This window comes from Idiotropiscis lumnitzeri, chromosome 2 (assembly GCF_059441095.1).
Source record: "Idiotropiscis lumnitzeri isolate Australia: NSW breed Sydney's pygmy pipehorse chromosome 2, RoL_Ilum_1.0, whole genome shotgun sequence".
NCBI classification, from domain to species: domain Eukaryota; kingdom Metazoa; phylum Chordata; class Actinopteri; order Syngnathiformes; family Syngnathidae; genus Idiotropiscis; species Idiotropiscis lumnitzeri.
The window spans coordinates 35,108,039-35,128,496 of record NC_142392.1 but is presented as its reverse complement, the minus strand read 5'-3'; the positions used below and the strand labels follow the sequence as shown (position 1 = coordinate 35,128,496).

Here is a 20,458-nt window from a genome sequence, read left to right as displayed (position 1 = left end):
ACTTGGGACGGACGGAGGGAGTGCTCCGCCTGAACATGGACTTGAGGCGGGCGCAGGACGTGCTCCCCCGGGACATGAGCTTGAGGCGGACTGTCAGGTTCGCCAATTTGACATATAGTGTTCGTAAGCTAAAAGGAGAGACACCCAGCTCAAGTGGAGACAGAAAGGTTAAACAAAGTTTATTTGACAACTTTATCTTCCTTCTGTTCCTCGATGCTTTTCACACATTCCCTTTTATAACATCGGGGAATCAGATTACACTCAAGGGTGGTACAGTTCGTCTTCTCAAAAGCTGGTTCAGTCCGGTTTATCATTGGGGTGTCGCCATGGATCGCAGCTGACTTTGACGTCAACATCCTTTATCAGGACCCAGTTGCTTGCTTCAGACTTCGATGCCAACTTATCAGGGCTCTTCTGGATGTTGTTTACTTCTGAAGAAGTGCCACCGCCCCGCCAATTGCAGACACCTCCCTGTATCACCCCGTCACACTGCAAACACTCAGCATAGTTCACTATATTAAACTGCAACATGTTATATGCACTACATATTAAAATAAGCTGCATCACGGCAAATGTATAATAACCTCTTAATATTATTCTAACATTCCCTCCTGTTTATTCTACATTTGCCCCAAAAAATTATCATCAATGGAACTTCCAAGGATTTAATTCCATCAAATCATTAGCTTGATAGCAAATGTAGACCCCTTTATCATTCTTTATTTATTTATTAATTTTTGTATTTTTTTTTTTTTATTTATTTTTTTTTTTTTTATTTGAGCGTTTTGGATTAACGAATAGTATCTCCCAGGTAAATTCAGTCGTCGTCATCAACTTGGTCATCAGTGTCTCCTCCATCACCAGCACTTCTGTAATCAATCAAAGGATATATTTCCCGTAGTTTGGAATTTGTTGGAGCGAGAGCTGTTGAGATAAGTCGGACAATCAAAACGCGAATGCAGGGAATACAACAACATCCACACAGTACAAGGATTGAGGTGAACATTGTTATAGAAATCATTACCGAAAATACCAAATTTTTATATTTACCAAACGTTTTGTTCCACCACTCATCCCATGCAGAGGTACTCACACCTGAGTGTTCCTTCAGCTTTCGGTTCAGGGCGCGCAAGCCTGTAATGGCTCTTGTGAGGGACCCTTCCGGAGAAGTGTTGTTAGGAATGAAAGTACAACACTGATCACCAATCACGGCGCAAACCCCTCCTCTCTCTGCCAACAGCATGTCCACCGCGATGCGGTTTTGAAATGCCATGAGTGATGTTGCTGCCAATTGTTCTTTAATAGCTATAAATCCTTCTTCAGTGAAGTTCCCCAATCTTTGCACGTTATAGTGTATGTAGTTTATTCGATCCACATTCTTATTCGGTGTAATCCAAAGGAGAATGGACTCGAACCCCGCTGCGATTTGATTTACCAACTTATACTCATCTGGTACGCCCCTTGGTTGGCCAATTGCATCCAAATAGGTCATATCACCATCCCTCCAGGAAGCACTTCGTCTTTTCCTGGCGTAATAATAGGGGGATTCGTGGGCTTCAACTGCTCTTTGAATGTCCCCTGCTGTGGATGGAAAAATAGACACTGGTAAGAGAAGTGACACCAATGCACAAGTTCCAACTGCGTCCTTTAATGAATCAAATAATTTAGTACCCCCACACCACCACCACACATCGCTGCGTGGCAGTAGTGTACCTGATTGGAGCAGAGTTGTTTTGCACCACGCTGATGATAAGCCTCCCACTCTATTTTGTGTTCCTGTAAGATTAACACAAGTAAAGTTAGCCACTGCCACATCGGTCGAAAAGATAGGCTTATCTTTCGTTGCTTTCGTAGCCGGGTAGACATCATTCCAAGCAATGCAATCCGCATTAGGCGTCAATTTTGTCATTACTTCTAAAAGGCATGTCGATGGAAGAGCTGCTGGAATTACTCGTAGCAATGGTCTCGGGCCCATACATGAAACACAGCTAGAATTTGCAGTCTTAGCAGCTGATTCCATTAATAGTAGCCAATTATTTCCTAATTGGGTAACTCCTGTAACAGCCAAAAAGTGATCATCTACAGAGAGTTTTCCTTTAAATTTTAGCACCATTTTAGATCGTTTTTTCATCGAAGTTTTGGTCTCTATATTTTTTATAGGGGTAGCCTCAACGGGATTCTCTAAAATGGTAGATACACAAATTACAATAGTATGATAAGGATCTACCCCTTGAGAATATGGGCTTAAATCTAATTCTTCACACGGATTATTGTCGCATCCCCAATTTGTCGAGTTAATAGTTAACTGAATTCCTATCGCTACGTGTGTTAATGAAAGTTTCTTCCGCAAAGTTTTTGCACATTTTTCAGTCGTCCAGTCAGACCAGTCTTGTCCCGTTTCTGCTACCAGTCCATCCCATCTTCTAGTTCTCACAGTTAAGTACCATGTGTACCGGCGTCCATAACTTTGCGCACTATACGCATGTTGTCCTACTTTGAAAACGGATGCTTCACTCAATTTAACTTCAGACCATGGTATAATAGCAGTTGTCATCTTGTTAGTCGGCAAACAAATCATTGTTGCTGAGTCAGCAATGCTGTTGCTCCTAGCGCATGATGTAAAGTCCATCTTATCAGGTAACCTAAGATTTTCAGTTGAATGTCCATTATTATTATTTATCGGTGTATATGTTGGTGTATACAAAGCTTTCACTGCAACCAAGGCTGCACAACACAAAATCTCAAACTTTATCCACGCGAAAGTCATATCGGCCGAGAGACCCCTAATAGGGTAGGGTGGCTTATAGTTCTTCACTGGCCTAAAATGTTTTCAGATCCTATTGATCTGCCCCCACCTAGTCACCAGGCTTGCCTACCTTCCCCTTGTCGGGTGTCTCGGTTGAGATGACCTTCTTACAATGCGCAAGGTGGATCCAGGTGTTTCGTGCTGCAATTTTTACTGCAGTTGGTGTGGTCAGCAGAACTTGGTGAGGGCCTTCCCACTTCGGAGAGTTCCAGTGTTTCCTTTTTAGGCTCCTGATCAGAACCCAGTCTCCCGGAACGACCTGTTCGTCCTGTTGAAGAGAAGTACACTCGCTTTCTGGCAATATCAATTCATTTCTTTTCTCTAAAGTTTTCCTCATGTAATCGGCTAGGTTGGCCTCATTATCAATTTCCCACTGTGTGGAAAAATAAGGTACCCTATATGGTCTGCCAAAAAGAACTTCATAAGGTGTTAGTCCTGTGGAACTTGTAATATTGATATGCAATTTTACAAGATCTATACATCGAGTCCATGGACGTTTAGTTTCTTCCATACATTTTTTCAGTCTATTTTTTATCGTTCCATTCATTCTTTCCACCAGGCCTGCACTTTGAGGATGGTATGAACAATGGTGTTTTAAATCTATGTGAAACATTTGCCCTATTTTATTTATGATTGTATTCACGAAGTGTGTTCCATTATCACTATAGATTATTTCTGGTATACCATACCTTGGTATTATATCTTTACATAATGATTTTGCAACTGTCAGTGCATCTTGTTGTTTTGCTGGAAAAATTTCTACCCATTTTGAGTATGCATCAATAATAACAAGACAATATTTCTTCCCCTCGCTTTTACTCAATTCAATAAAATCCATATGGATTCGTTGGAAAGGGTATGTTGCTTGAGGAAACTGTCCTCTTTTTGGGCGCATGTTTCCCTGAGAATTGTGTCGAGCACAGATCATACAGGTTCTACAAAATCTTTTTGAGAAAAAATTAAAGCCATATGTTGTATAGAATTGGTTTATCTGTCTTACCATCCCTCCCGTTGATACATGTGATACACCATGTGTCAAAATAGCAGCCCATCGAAAAAGATTTCTTGGAAGAATCGGCTTCTTTTCTGAACTGATATATATACCATTAGCTAAAGTAGCTCCTCTGTCTAACCATAATTTTTGCTCCTGTATAGGACTTTGTTGCTGCATGTCTATAAGGATGTGGTCTCGCAGGACGTTATCTGGCGGCGCACACTCGGCCACACCTATGAGTGGCTTGGTGGCTGCTTTTTTCGCTGCCTTATCTGCGAACGCGTTTCCTAAAGTAATTTCATTAGTGCCCACAGTGTGTGCGGAACACTTACATATTGCAATTTGGCTTGGTAATTGAACAGCATATAACAATTTGGATAGGAGTTCAGCATGTGTTACGGGTTTTCCAACGGATGTTATCATTCCTCTATTTTTCCAATATTGCGCAAATACATGACATGTTGAAAAAGCATATTGACTGTCAGTATAAATTGTTACTGCTTTACCAGTCATTAACTTACATGCCTCAGTTAGGGCTACCAACTCAGCAGCTTGGGCTGAATAATGAGAAGGAAGTGGTTCTGATTTTAACACCGTGTCTATTGTGACCACCGCATAACCAGTTTGTGTTTTCCCGAATTCATTTTTCCTAGATGACCCGTCAACGAAAAGAATAATTCCGTTCTGTAAGGGTTGATCTTTTAGATCAGCCCTGCACTTAGTCGTTTGCTCAGCCAGTTCCTGACAATCATGTTGTACACCATCATCAGGGAGTGGCATTAAAGTTGCTGGATTTAAACCTGTGCATCTTTCTAATGTGAGGTGCGGTTGTGATAACAAAACAGCCATACAGGATAAGTGTCGTGCTGGTGATAAGAATACCATGTTTGTCTGCAGTAGCAGTGCAGATACTGCATGTGGGACTTTTAAGGTCAATGGATGAAAAAGCACGACTGCTGAGCTGCTCTCTACAGCTAGTGACGCTGCCACAACAGCTCTTACGCAATGAGGAAGCGCACGTGTCACATTGTCTAACTTTGAAGAATAATACGCCACAGGTCTTAGTTTATCACCATGTTGTTGAGCCAATAATGATGTCATGTAGTCACCCTTGCAATCCACCATCTGGACGAAAGGCTTAGAATAATCTGGCAAGGCCAAGGCCGTACTAGACACCAAGGCCTGCTTGATATCACAGAATGCCCGCTCTGATTCTGTGGTCCACCGCAAAGGTGAAGACACTTTTAAACTATCTTCATATATCAATTTGGAAAGTGGTGCAACTATTCTGCATAATTTGGAATCCACGTTCTACAATAATTCGTTAGTCCCAAAAATGACATCATCTGTTTTTTAGTTAAAGGTTTAGGAGCGTGCAAGACAGCTATTTTCCTGTCTTCTAAAATTGTTCTTCCTTTTTTACTTAAATTATGACCCAAATATTTAACCTCTTCTTTCCACAACTGTAATTTGTTTTTATTTACCTTGTGTCCTTCCTTCGCTAAATGACACAATAAAGCAACAGTGTCTCTTTTACTATTTTGTATGTTTGTTGAAGCTAATAAAATGTCATCCACATATAACAAGACTTGGCTTCCGCATGGCGGTTCAAATGTAGACATACTAGCTGTCATAATTTGGGAATAAATTGTAGGGCTTTCACAGTACCCTTGTGGTAATCTGGTAAATGTATATTTTTTCCCTTTATGTGTAAACGCAAACCAGTACTGACTATCTTCATGAACAGGGACTGATGTTATTTTGTCCCTAGTACCTTGTTGCCTTTTGGTTTCGTTTTGTTGAATAAATTCCCTTTAAGTTACCCTAATCCCGGCTTCCTCGCATTTTGGGTCCACCCCCTCCTCGCCGACCCTAACAGAAATACTTGTAAACATATTTTACTTGAAGGATTCCCATTTTATCAATGACATTATGTTGCGGTGGCCCCCATTAATAAGTTAGGGTCCCACAACAGGTGTTCCATCAGACGCACACAATAGCCTGTGTGTGCGAACTTCAGCTCGCTTCCAGAAACGTCTGTGACTATGTCAGGAATGAAATCGGGCATCAACCGCAACGTGCTTCCTTTTTAAATGCTCGTTTATCACAGTTGTGCTGCTAAAAGGAGGTTTACATCGTAGGACGTAATTTTGTGAAATGCCCCCATGGTCTGGTCCAAGTTGGGGTCGCACGCATTGCTCCGTGTGTGGCAGGCACAAGTCAAGGTAGCACGGTAGAAATAATATAAGACAAAGTCGCCGCCTGAGATTTGACTTGACCAAACCAAATTTGTCTTTTTGTGTCCTGCAGACGTCAGACAAAATGATCTCTGTTCTGTGAAAGAGGAGCCAGATTTGACTCACATCAAAAAGGAGGAGGAGGAGGAGGAGATCAACAAGTCACTAGTGAAAGTTGTCCCTATAAAGACTGAAGATGAAAAAAAGAATGTGAGTGAGGACAACAGAGGGGCGGAGCCTCCAAGCAGCAGCTCAAGTCATTACGTGACAACAGAAGGTGATGAAGACCACTGGAGGCCGTCACAAGTACATAATGAGGACACATCAGACGCTCATGACGATGATGACGTTGACGGTGGGCAAGCCAAAGGTGAAAGGGCATGTCACACTGACTCATTCACTTCAAAGCTGTCTTTAAAAGGGCACAGAAAAACACACAATGGTGAAAAACCTTTTTCTTGCTCAGTTTGTGGCAAAAGCTTCTCTCGAAAGTCTCATTTTGTAAGGCACACAAGAACACACAGTGGAGATAAACATTTTTCCTGCTCATTTTGCGGAAAAGGTTTCTCTGAAAAGGCAAGGTTAATAGCACACAAAAGAATACACAGTGGAGAAAAACCTTTTTCCTGCTCAGTTTGTGGTAGACGCTTCTCTGTAAAGTCAAATTTAACTTGTCACACAAGAACACACAATGGAGAAAAACCTTTTTCCTGCTCAGTTTGTGGCAAGAGTTTCTCTCAAAAGTCTCAATTAATAATTCACACAAGAACACACAGTGGAGATAAACCTTTTTCCTGCTCAGTTTGTGGAAAATGCTTCTCTCATAAGGCAAATTTAACAAGCCACACAAGAACACACACTGGAGAAAAAACATTTTCCTGCTTGGTTTGTGGTAAAAGCTTTTCTCTAAAATCAAGTTTAAAATACCACACAAGAACACACACTGGAGAAAACCCTTTTTCCTGCTCAGTTTGTGGCCAAGGATTCTCTCGAAAGTCTCATTTAATAATTCACACAAGAACACACACTGGAGAAAAACCATTTTCCTGCTCAGTTTGTGGCAAGAGTTTCTCTGGAAAGTTTCAATTAACAATTCACACAAGAACACACAGTGGTGAAAAATCTTTTTCCTGCTCAGTTTGTGGAAAATGCTTCTCTCATAAGGCCAATTTAACAAGCCACACAAGAACTCACAGTGGAGAAAAACCTTTTTCATGCTCAGTTTGTGGCAAGAGTTGCTCTCGAAAGTCTCATTTAATAACTCACACAAGAACACACACTGGAGAAAAAACATTTTCCTGCTTGGTTTGTGGAAAAAGCTTTTCTCTAAAATCAAATTTAACAAGTCACACAAGAAAGCACAGTGGCGAAAAACCTTTTTCCTGCTCAGTTTGTGGCAAAAGCTTCTCTCAAAATTCAACTTTAACAAACCATAGAAGAACACACAGTGATGAAAAACCTTTTTCCTGCTCAGTTTGTGGCAAGAGTTTCTCTCGAAAGTCTCATTTAATAATTCACACAAGAACACACAGTGGTGAAAAATCTTTTTCCTGCTCAGTTTGTGGAAAATGCTTCTCTCAAAAGGAAGGTTTAACACGCCACACAAGAACACACACTGGAGAAAAAACATTTTCCTGCTTGGTTTGTGGTAAAAACTTTTCTCTAAAATCAAGTTTAACAAGTCACACAAGAATACACAGTGGTGAAAAACCTTTTTCCTGCTCAGTTTGTGGAAAAAGTTTCTCTCAAAAGTCGCATTTACGAAACCACACAAGAACACACAGTGTAGACAAGCCATTCAGTTGCAGCGTTTGTGCTCAAAAATTCTCCACTAAACAGCATGCGGAGAGTCACAATTGTGCTGGTGAGAAAAGCAGCGATCCTTGAAGCTTAAAAAAAAGAAAACAAAAAACTGAAGGAACTGACTCTTTGTGGTAAGATATAAATGTGATTTTAAATAAAATATGATATTGAATTTTGCAAAGCTTTTTTATTGACATTAAGCGTGTGATCCGTGCCAGAAGAACCATTGTGTCTGCGTTTTTGTATTTGTTTTTATTTTCGAAAGTATACAGGGACTGTGCATATTAATCAAACTGTTTCCTGTAAATATGCCAGATTATAGCCCATGGCTAATTTGCATCCGTTGTCCCTGAGTGATGATTTTTTTTTGTTTTCATATCAAACATTATTAATGAAATTAATTGCCTTTGCCTAGAACAACATTTGTGAACATTATGCTTTTTCAGTTGTCTTTTTAATCGTACTTAATGGAAAAGTTGTGAGAAGAAACGGTGCTTCTGAAATCGGTGCCTTCCACTATCATCAATAAAATCACTTGTTCCACTTGCTCAACTGGCTTTCATTACGCTGTGTGAAAAGGTGAAAAAGAGAACAATAAGTTGAACTATAAAAAGAGCCAGAAGGAGAAACGCAAATAGTCTCAGTTTCTCTCAAAGGTTTTGGAATGTCAGGAGTTGGCAACTTGATGGCGACTGGAGTCAGCGCTGGTTTTCTCGCTGTGTTTGGCTGGCTCGTATATGAATGGTCCATTGAACAAAACTCAAACTCTTCAAATATCCCCTCACATACATTTAATAATTACGGTTTCTGAATAAATTTCTGACTGCCCAAATACACTTTCTAGGTTGAGCTCTATCAATCGTTTGGGGTTTGTTGCGAAGCAGAATCTCACTTCGGAAAAAAACTATAATTTTGTCAAATATACCAAATATATTTTTTCATGCTGTATTATATTTTTTATACATTGGATTATTTACATAGTGAAATAGGAAAATATTAAAATGTAAAATTGGAAACCACATACAGACTTAATTCAATTAACAAATATAGAAACATTTTATAAATATTGAACTATTTGAGAAGAGTCCTGATCTTGAAATAAATCTTGAATTATAAAAAATACAAAAAAATTAATTCAATAACCCGACCCTGGATGAGCGGCAGAAAATGGCTGGATGGATGGAATAATTTAAATTGCACACATATTCAAATGAACAAATATGTTCAGAAATATTCAAGTGTGAAATAAAAAGGTTTAAATTGTTGAGAATTTTACATACTAAAATAATTTAATAAATATTGTAGTATTACATAAGCAAGCTTAAATATACATTGAAATAAATGAAAAAAAGTCATGTATTTTTAAATGGCCTAATTTAGATATGGGAAGTAATTCTCTTTATGGAACTATGAAGGGACTGGAGCTCACAGAAGTGACCAGTCTTGGTTCTGAAGTTCCGATGTAACCAGATACTGCCCTGAGAGAGAAAATTGGCCTGAGTATTGTTTATTGTGGGGGGAATTCTCTCGCCAGGTCAGTGGTATGGAAGTAATTTAAGGTGGTCACGAGTAGACTGGTCGTATCAAACGGGGAGACGCATCTGCTCTCCCTCAGGGGGACTTTTGGAGGGAAATCCCGAAGACTAGCGGGATGGGAATTCATATGCAACAAGGGAAAATGAGATATTCATGTCCGATTTGGGCATTCCCCATAAGGAGGGAATGTCTGAGAGGGGGCTCGCACGTGTGCGGAGCACACACACGCACACGATTTTGGGGAAACTTCTTTTGACATCAGCATGTGACGAGAAAAAAATCTTTTTTGAACCAGTTCTTTTCCATCACCAATCCAGCCTTGCTCGGCTGCCTCTCCGGAAGGCAGCAAGGACCCACACTTCAAAGACAAAATATACTACATATTGAAAGAAAAATAATACTCAAATATTGAAATAAGTATAGAATTGAATGAATAAACAACAAAGAAATAAATAACTCCTGGAAAATATCCTTATTTATCAACATTTGTCAAAGCACAACATTTCGATCAGATTGAGTTCTTTCTTGCACATTCTTCAACAATCGTAATTTTTTTTACTTTTACTTTTTAAGTTACTTCAGTGCATTTCACACCTGTGCCTTCAGTGAAGTCCTACTTTGTCCTACTTGAATAATGCCCCTCACAACACCATCATTTATGACACCACGGCTGGACAAATAATATCCAGAAACACACTTACGCACCACTGAGTGAGTGTTGGACGATATAGCTTCTCTTGAAAGGTCCGACTTGAAAATGTCCTTGCAAGTGTATCTGCAATTAAATCCATGCTTGTCCCTCCTTTGGCCATTGTGGTTTAAAAAAAAGCAAGAATATATTTTAGATTTTCCAACGGCCGCCAATTACGACTTTTGGGTGTGTTGATTCGGCATAGCGCCGCCCCCTCCCGAGTGAGTATCCAATCACAAAACGCGTTCCTCACCCTCAGCGTAAGGCCAGCGAGAAGGCTCACTGTAACCAACTCGTGATCTGATTGGCTGTCGCAACCGTCTGACAAATATGAAAGCTCATTGACTTTGACAGAAGAGATGCCCGCACAATTGCATCTTAAGGCCTTGGAACGAATAATGCGCGCTCCTCGTATTGTGAAACCTGCCCGGCAACACGAGCGAGCGGAATTCTGATTGGATTCAAAACTCTCACCTCAAAATACAACGCTCAGCTATAATATGACACCAATGCGCCGATTATGATTTTTATTTTTCATTATTGATTATGTTTGGCCAGCAGAGAAGGCCTTGAAGGCCCAACACTGAGTTACTTAATAGCCTAAATTAAACTTTACTTTCATCAATAGAGTTAAAGTTATGCTTTATTGTAGTTGTTATGTAATTAATAGTGAGGGATTGTATTACGATTGCTGGCATTATTTTAAACACTTACGGGACCGAAGGTCAATTATTTAATTTAGCAGGTTCATATTTACTGAATATGTTCAACATTGATGAAACAAAAGCGTTTTTCAAATGAAAGTAGAAGTACAGTGCATAGATAAGATTGACAGGGATTGTAGTCATGGTGTTTACTGATTCATTATATTATTCTCATATGCTAAATTTCTATTTCTTTGTTTAAATGTAAGACCTCAAATTTGCACACATAGTATTTTCATGACCCACACTTTCATTCAGAAGAAAGAGATTCAGTCTGCTCAGGTCAAACTGATGACAAACCAGATAGCACTTCATGGACAAATACGATAAAACACATTCTCCACATAGGCCATAGAAGATACAAACATATCAAGTTGGGGGAGGACGTCACAGGGACGCTATCAAGAACACCCCAAAAACATAATCTGATCTGGGAAAACATACGCCACACAATCTGTACACCGACGAGATTACAGGGGAAGGAGAGACGGAAAGACTGCCGCCTGCCTGAGAAGGTCAGCCTTGGACGTGGAACGTGGGCCGGGGGAGGGAGCAAGGACGACCGATTCAACCTACATGATCTTTGACAAAGAAAACCTCCTTCCGGTTGCTGGAATATAGAATAGATTTTAAGGTTTTCCAATATTGTTGGCAGTTTCTTGCTTTCGGGGTGTTCCAATGTGGTTCACTTGCTCTGTTCTGTGTTTGTGTTGTTGTCTGTGTGTTAATTGTGACGTTGTTGTGTGTCCCGTGGCAATTTGTGGCCCTTGCTGTGCTGCGTTCTACTGGGTTGTTGTGTCTCATGTTTATAATTCTCGGGTCTATGTCTTATGATACTCAATTGGTTTAATGTTAGGGGGTGTAAGAGAAAGTAGAGTGTTAATGTCTGGTGAGTGATGATAAAAAGGAGAGAGTGGGGTTTGCGTCCCACACTCACAACAAAACATGCTTAAAGTAATGTGTGGTGCATACAATATATCGTGTGAAAGTTCAAGCGATCGTGTGAGTGAATGCAACCCTGAAGCAGAACAGGGGGAAACCTAACGGTGATAAGATAAAACTGCCTGATTGGTTGGAGTGAATAAATAATGAAGTTGTGGATATTTTGGTAGTACAGAGAGGAGAATCCAAAACACGGAAAAATCTGTGATAGGATGGACCTTGCTCCGGTGAGAGTTCCACACTGCTTGAGTCGTAGTTGATTAAAAATGGGGAAATGGTGGGAGTGTAAAATTATGATTGGTATAAAAATTTCAGGGGATGATTAGCAATTAAATTACAGGAGAGGATTGGCGATGAAATTACTTGAGATAAAAAGTTTATGAAACCGAAACACAAAGGCTTTATTGAGCATGTGTCTTGCGGACGTACTAAATGTGACCATTGGGAACTCTGAGTTGATTAGGAAATTGAAAGAAAAAAGTCAAAGCAAGTAGGGTGAAGAGTGTGGGGAAAATGGTGGGAGCAGTTGGATGAGCAGGGGGAGTTGCAGATATGAGGTTGGAAAGATGGGGGTCGAGTGGCCGATGGACGGTAGCTGTTTGTGAGGGTTGGAGATGGGGAGGCGTGGCTGGGGTGCGGACAATATATATAAGATATATAATCATACCCAATACCGACAAAGTGCAACGAAAGACGCTGGTGGAAAAACTGACACCAGAGGAATAACGACGGGAACGAAAAAGGCTTGCAAAAGGCAAGGAACAAAATGAACAAAAATCGCTTACCGCAGAAGGGCAAGAGAAACCAATTGAGCTCAACCGAGAAGATCAATAAATGAAAACGGAAACACAAACAATGAACGGGAACAAGGTACACGGAATGCAATAACAAGGTGTCTAGAATTCACAACTTGGGACATGAGCATGAGCAAGAGGAATATTCCGACGCTGATTAGTCAGCGTGGAGTGTTTAAATAGTGCAGTAATCAATGACTTGACGAGTGACAGGTGCGTGGCTGGTGGGCGCATCTCTCCAGCCATGACGACATGAACAGGAACAAGCGCTGGAAGGAAACGCCCCCCACTCCAGCTGGGCAAACACAAAACAAAAACATGACAGGACAAAACGGACCATGACACAAAAGGATTAGGTTTTTGGGACAGGTTTTAATTGAAACATTTTATGATCATGTTTAAAGAAAATCTTTAGAACAGGAGCTGTCTTGCAATTGATGAGAGGTTTGCCAAGTATAAAGTTGGATTAAATAGTTCGGCAGCTGATTTATTAACTGATGTGTATCAAATGTAACAAAGGTGGACGACAGATGTTTTATGACTTTGCGACACCAGCCCTGACATGACAACTTTTAAGGGACAAGACAGCATTCCAGAAATACCAGACTAACATCCGCATCTATGAGCTGTTTGACGTCACAGGTGCAGGATCGTCAGCTGAGGAACAGGAGAAACAATTTCACGGAGACTCAATGGGAAATTCCACAAACGCACAGTGGTAAACTTTGGCATATGCTGGCTAAATTGAGGCTGAATTAGCGCCGAGGGAGGGGTCTCTGTGTGGAATTGGAAAGTATCTTTTTGGTGAATGAAAGTGTGACAGAAAAAGTGTTTGTATGTCTATGTGGTTTGAGTGAATGTTTAAGGGACGGGCCTCAGGAAAGAAACCTGATGAAGGGCACCGGCAAGCCCGAACAGCACGTAGGATGCAATGGGCGGACAGGTCTGATCAACCTGGATCCCTAATTGCACTCCCAAGTACTGATTTTCAAATTGTTATTGGAGACAGATTGGACTAATCAAATTCAAGCATCAAGTGAATGATGTCAGGAACTGTCCTTACTTGAGGCCGAGGCCAGACCTACAGACCAGCATGACGGTCACCGGCTGAATGGGGACACCTCAGGTGAGATTGGCCGTGCCGTGCATCAGATATTTCTGGCCCCGTTGGGGCCGATGTTGCTGTATCTTTCAGGTGGGGAGCGGAGGAGACAGGCCTGGTCTATGTGGCCAGGGCGAGACGTGAATGGAGTGAGATTTCCGGCAGTGACCCATCCAATAATGTCGTAATTCCGCAGCTGTTCCAGTTGGCCGTCCTTAGGGCGTGTCCTTCCGGTTACGGACATCATGTGAAACAGTCCATCAATGAAAAAATGCTAATCAGTCTCAGGAGAACACATTTTTTTTACATCATTTTGCACGACATCAGAAAATGAAAATGTGGGATTGGATTAAGGAGCGTTACTAAAAATTGTTGTACTTGCAGGTTCAGGTGGCCAAGAGGGCTAAAAATGATAAAATAAAAAAAATTTAAAAAAAGGGGTGAGGGCAGCTAATGCATGCAGCTCCCTTTGCACCTGCGCCTTCCGCTTCTGCTGCTCCTAGGCAAGGTTCGGGTGACGCGGCACCACAGCAGACTGGCTGTCCGTACCCGGCCGGTCAGCGATTGCAGTAACAGATGTAGGGGTGGTTATAGACGGGGGTTGTGAGTGGGGTGTGCTCTTGCTGCGGGGTCACTGGGTGATGAACTGTCCATACCGAGCCACTTTCTGGAATGTGCCATCCTCTGGTCCGGTGCCATTCCTGTCGCCCAGAGCTCAACCAGCGCAGGGGGCGCCACCGTTACCCACAACCAACGCACTCTTGACACCAACCCGCTGGTACCCCATTCCATGACAGGGGGCCGCGGAGCTCTCCTCCATTCCACTGGCTGAACTGAAACATCTGAGGGCAGCTCTGAAACCTGGTTCTCCATCCTCCCGCGGTGGGTATGCCCTGTTCCTGATCCAACCTCCACCCATTCACCAATTGACCCAGTACCTTGTACACTGTACATATGATCGCACACATGATTTGGTTTATCAAAATGTATTCATTCAAATTTAGTCAGGAGTTCATCTTGCATTAGGATTATATATGTGTTATGTCTACCGGCGTTGCCTCGCATGCGTGCCTTGTCCCTGAGCAGCAGAAATGGTATGAATTGTTTACTTTCGCTGAGCCACAAATCACATTGACTATTGGGGCCTAGATCTTCATACTAAAGATCTAGGCCCCATGGTAAAGCGGTGTGTCGAGGCGGTTGGCTGGGTTCAGACGTCTATTACGAATGTTGAATACTCTGCGTCACTAACAGGGTATCATACTTCAGCACCCACTACAAATTCTTCGGTTTTGGGAACGTGACTAAATTTAAAAATTTTACGAGACGGGTCACTCGGGAGAGGTAGCTTTGTGTGCGTCTCTGCCGGAGGGGTTGTGGACACGGGGCCCGACTGATTTTGGGCTCTGCTCCACAGCTCCCCCAATTGTTTTTCTGTCTCTACACCCTCGCCCAGTTGACAGAATCAGAGTTGGCACAGCCTGGAGGTGGAGGGAGGCATTCGGGAGACAATAGGAGCTGAAGACTGCAGCGGTCTTGGAGCTGTCTACGTCTTGGAGAGCACCTATTCTTCCCGTAAAAAATGGTTTAATTTGGTATCTGCGTAATTCTAGTTTGGGATTTTTATTTATTTATTTTTTTTTTTTATCATAAATGGTTACTATTTCATTTGGTTTGCTTTAAAGATTTGCCAAAAAACTGTAAAAATTGGAGCGTTAGCTCAGGGCTTAATTTATAATCTCGAGACAGTTAGATATTTGAACTCAGTGAACTACATTTTCATTAATTCAGGAATAATCTGCCCATCTTGCAAAGCCAAATTATAACATTGTGCCATATTATATCTTATCATATATTATCATTAGGACATAAATGCGAACCAACACTGCTGGATTGTGGTGATTATCGGCAAAACTAAATGTATACGTTGTAAAATTGTTTCTGGGGGCAATGCCTGTGAGGATGCCACTGTCGAGATTATATTCAAAGAAAGCTTTTACAACAGTCTGGGAATTGAAATAGATATAAAATTTGGTGGGTCTACGTTAATTACAATATCTTATTCAAGTGCCTGATACAAGCTTCACAAACAAGTTTAAAAAGGTGATTGAGTGCAATTAATGGTTACCAGACGAACAAGTGTGTCTGCACATAGACGAGAATGCAAGTCAGTAAATAAAGACACACAAGCTTGCAGCATTACGTTACCTGCGTGACTTCTTAGAAGACAGAACATTACATGGTACCAGGTTGCGGGTCAAGAAAAGGACTGACGCGAGATGGACTCCGTAAGGCCACCAGAAGCGCTGAAAATGACGGGAAATGTGGACGCGAGTTGGCGGGCTTTCAAGCAACAATTCCTGCTCTACCTTGCCGCCGTGGGAGTCGGAAACAGAGCGGACGAAAGAAAAATAGCCCTTTTGCGAACCAATGCCGGAGGCCATCGAGGTATTCAACACCTTTGTTTATGATGAACCCGAAGATAAAGACAAGTTTGAAAAGGTCCAGTGGATTTAATTGCAGATACACTTGCAAAGACATTTTCAAGTCGGACCTTTCAAGAGAAGCTATATCGTCCAACACGCACTCAGTGGTGCGTAAGTGTGTTTCTGTATATTATTTGTCCAGCCGTGGTGTCATAAATGATGGTATTTTGATGGGGATTCATTCACGTAGGACAAAGTAGGACTTCACTGAAGGCACAGGTATGAAATGCACTGAAGTAACTTCAAAAGTAAAAGTAAAAAAAAATAAAAAATACGATTAAGAATGTGCAAGAAAGAAAAATGTTGACAAATGTTGAAAATAATTATATTTTCCAGGAGGTATTTATTTCTTTTTTGTTTATTCATTCAATTCTATACTTATTTCAATATTTGAGTATTATTTTTCTTTCAACATGTCGTATATTTTGTCTTTGAAGTGTGGGTCCTTGCTGCCTTCCGGAGAGGCAGCCGAGCAAGGCTGGATTGGTGATGGAAAAGAACTGGTTCGAAAAAGATTTTATTCTCGTCACATGCTGATGTCAAAAGAAGTCTCCCCAAAAACGTGCGAGCCCCCTCTCAGACGTTCCCTTCTTATAGGGAATGCCCAAATAGGACATGAATATCTAATTTTCCCTTGTTGCATATGCATTCCCATCACGCTAATCTTTGGGATTTCCCTCCAAAAGTCCCCCAGAGGGAGAGCAGATGCGTCTCCCCTTTGATACGACCAGTCTACTCGTGACCACCTTAAATTACTTCCATACCCTGGAAGGTCACTGACCTGGCGAGAGAATTGCCCCCACCATAAACAATGCTCAGGCCTATTTTCTCTCAGGGCAGTATCTGGTTACATCGGAACTTCAGAACCAAGACTGGTCACTTCTGTGAGCTCCAGTCCCTTCGTAGTTTCATAAAGAGAATTACTTCCCAGATCTAAATTAGGCCATTTAAAAATACACAACTTTTTTTTTTCATTTATTTCAATTTATATTTAAGCTTGCTTATGTAATACTACAATATTTATTAAATTATTTTAGTATGTAAAATTCTCAACAATTTAAACCTTTTTATTTCACACTTGAATATTTCTTAACATATTTGTTCATTTGAATTTGGATGCAATTTAAATTATTCCATCCATCCAGCCATTTTCTGCCGCTCATCCCGGGTAGGGTTATTGAATTAATTTTTTATGTATTTTTTATAATTCAATATTTATTTCAAGATCAGGACTCTTCTCAATTAGTTCAATATTTATAAAATGTTTCTATATTTATTATTAATTGAATTAAAGCTGTATGTGGTTGCCAATTTTAAAATTTCCCTATTTCATTATATAAGTAATCCAACGTATAAAAAATATAATATAGCATGAAAAAAAACATTTGGTATATTTGACAAAATGAAAGTTTTTCCGAAGTGAGATTCTGCTTAGCAACAAACCCCAAACGCTTGATAGAGCTCAACCTAGAAAGTGTATTTAGCCAGTCAGGAATTTATTCAGAAACCGTAATTATTAAATCTATGTGAGGGGATATTTGAAGAGTTTGAGTTTTGTTCAATGGACCATACATATACGAGCCAGCCAAACACACCGAGAAAACAAGCGCTGACTCCAGTCGCCATCAAGTTGCCCACTCCTGACATACCAAAACCTTGAAGAGAAACTGAGACGATTTGCGTTTCTCTTTCTGGTTCTTTTTATAGTTCAACTTCTAGTTCTGTTTTTCACCTTTTCACACAGCATAATGAAGGCCAGTTGAGCAAGTGGAACAAGTGATTTTATTGATGATTGTGGAAGGCACAGATTTCATCAGCACCGTTTCTTCTCACACCTTTTCCATTAGGTACGATTAAAAAGACAACTGAAAAGCATAACGTTAAAAAATGTTGTTCCAGGCAAAGGCAATTTATTTCCTTTACATGTTTGATGTAAACACACGAAAAAATCATCATCACTCACACACAATGGTTCTTCTGGCAATGATCACATTGGCTTAGTGTCAATAAAAGAGCTTTGCAAAATTCAATACATCATATTTTATTCAAAATCACATTTACATCTTACCACAAAGAGTCAGTTCCTTGAGTTTTTTGTTGTCTTTTTTTTTAAGCTTCAAGGATCGCTGCAATTCTCACCAGAACAATTGTGTCTCTCAGCACTACGTTTAGTGAAGAATTTTTTAGCACAAACACTGCAACTGAATGGCTTGTCTCCACTGTGTGTTCTTGTGTGGCTTCGTAAATACGACTTTCGAGAGAACCTCTTGGCACAAACTAAGCAGGAAAAAGGTTTTTCTCCACTGTGCGTTCTTGTGTGGATTGTTAAACTTGAATTTTGAGAGAAGCTTTTACCACAAACTGAGCAAGAAAAAGGGTTTTCGCCAGTGTGTGTTCTTGTGTGACAAGTTAAATGTGACTTTGCAGAGAAGCGTCTACCACAAACTGAGCAGGAAAAGGCTTTTTCACCACTGTGTGTTCTTGTGTGTTCTGTTAAAGTTCCCTTTTGAGAGAAGCATTTTCCACAAACTGAGCAGGAAAAGGGTTTTTCTCCACTGTGTGTTCTTGCGTGGGTTGTTAAATGCGACTTTTGAGAGAAACTCTTGCCACAAACTGAGCAAGAAAAAGGTTTTTCTCCACTGTGTATTGTTGTGTGTTTTATTAAATATGACTTGAAAGAAAAGCTTTTGCCACACACTGAGCAAGAGAAAGGTTTTTCTCCATTGTGCGTTCTTGTGTGCCTTACTAAAGACTTTCGAGAGAAGCATTTCCCACAAACTGAGCAAGAAAAAGGTTTTTCACCACTGTGTGTTCTTGTGTGCGGTTTTAAAGACAGCTTTGCAGTGAATGAGTCAGTGTGACATGCCCTTTCACCTTTAGCTTGCCCAGCATCATCATCATCATCGTCATGAGCGTCTGATGTGTCCTCATTATGTGCTTGTGATGGGCCCCAGTGGTCTTCATCACCTTCTGTTGTCACGTGATGACTTGAGCTGCTGCTTGTAGGCTCCGCCCCTCTTTTGTCCTCATTCTCATCCTTTTTTTCATCTTCAGTCTTTATCGGGAGAACGTTCACTGGTGACTTGTTGATCTCCTCCTCCTCCTCCTCCTTTTTGATGTGAGTCAAGTCTGGCTCCTCTTTCACAGAACGGAGATCATTTTGTCTGACGTCTGCAGGACACAAAAAGACAAATTTGGTTTGGTCAAGTCAAAGCTCAGGCGGCGACTTTGTCTTATATTGTTTCGACCATGCGACCTTGACTTGTGCCCGCCGCACACGGAGCAATGCGTGCGACCCCATCTTGGACCAAACCATGGGGGCATTTCACAAAATTACGTCCTACGATGTAAACCTCCCTTTAGCAGCACAGCTGTGATAAACGAGCATTTAAAAAGGAAGCACGTTGCGGCTGATGCCCTATTTCATTCCTGACATAGTCACAGACGTTTCTGGAAGCGAGATGAAGTTAGCACACACAGGCTATTGTGTGGGTGTGATGGAACACCTGTTGTGGGACCCGAACATATTGATGCAGACCACTGGGGGCCATCGCAACATAATGTCATCGATAAAATAGGAATCCTTCAAGTGAAATATGTTTACAAGTTTTTCATTTTGCATTGAGAGATAGTTTCATTGTGGGTACTTTTTGCTTCCATTATAATCTGGATACCAAAAAGAATTAAAGGGGCCCTGGCCTAGTCGCTATTTATTGCATGATTTACGTTTGTTTGTTTTTTGTTTTTTTGCCCCAAATGACATTTAGCCCGCTAGTACGTTCCAACATTCCCCTTTTATTTTTTTGTTATAAAATTTCTGTATCTAGATAAATTTTAAAACAAAATTAACGTTCGAAGAGTCAAAATCCCGACACATAAATTAAGCAACAACACTTTCACTCTGACTTTCATGTTGACATATTTGAATAATGACTGTATATTTTAAACTTATCCAATATGTATTAAAATTAGACTAAGATACACCATAATATTACAAGAGTTCCCTGAATTATTTTGGAACTGCAATGATGCTTAACAGCCAAAGGGTGTCAGTAATGAGTAACAAAGTAACACAAGACCTCGCACTGATACATCATCATTGTCATTTGCATAAATTATCAAGAACTATGAGTTGAGGGGGAGATGCAAACCACCTGGGCCACAGGAACTTTATTACCAGGAACTAAATGTTCCTGGCCTTGTTGGTAGAAAAGGGGGTTTTGACGTTCTCCCTTTTTAAGCCCATAGTAAGCCAAAGATGCAGATGCATTCCTTGCAGCATGCGCTTGTTCACTGATGAGATCCGTGCAACCCTGGATGGATGCATTAAATGAATTTTAAATGTTTGGATGAGGTGAAACTA

General features: G+C 40.8%; 2 protein-coding genes across 2 annotated transcripts in view; one reads left to right on the top strand and one right to left on the bottom strand.

Moving 5' to 3' along the window:
- Nucleotides 1-776: 776 nt before the first annotated feature.
- On the bottom strand, nucleotides 777-2,619 carry LOC148342406 (uncharacterized). Its single transcript, XM_088289060.1, has one exon. The coding sequence runs from the start codon at nucleotides 2,576-2,578 to the stop codon at nucleotides 818-820; it is 1,761 nt and encodes a 586-aa protein (XP_088145186.1). The 5' UTR covers nucleotides 2,579-2,619; the 3' UTR covers nucleotides 777-817.
- Nucleotides 2,620-4,999: 2,380 nt separating this feature from the next.
- The window catches only part of LOC148342405 (uncharacterized), a 46,659-nt gene continuing 31,200 nt past the window's right edge, over nucleotides 5,000-20,458 (top strand). The window contains exon 1 of the mRNA XM_088286190.1: nucleotides 5,000-5,032. Within this exon, the coding sequence (XP_088142316.1) occupies nucleotides 5,000-5,032 (33 nt within the window). The remainder of the gene's footprint in view (nucleotides 5,033-20,458) is intronic.

Coding starts and splice junctions, on each gene's coding strand:
- LOC148342406 (XM_088289060.1), bottom strand. CDS start 2,578: ATGATTTGTTTGCCGACTAACAAGATGACAACTGCTATTATACCATGG.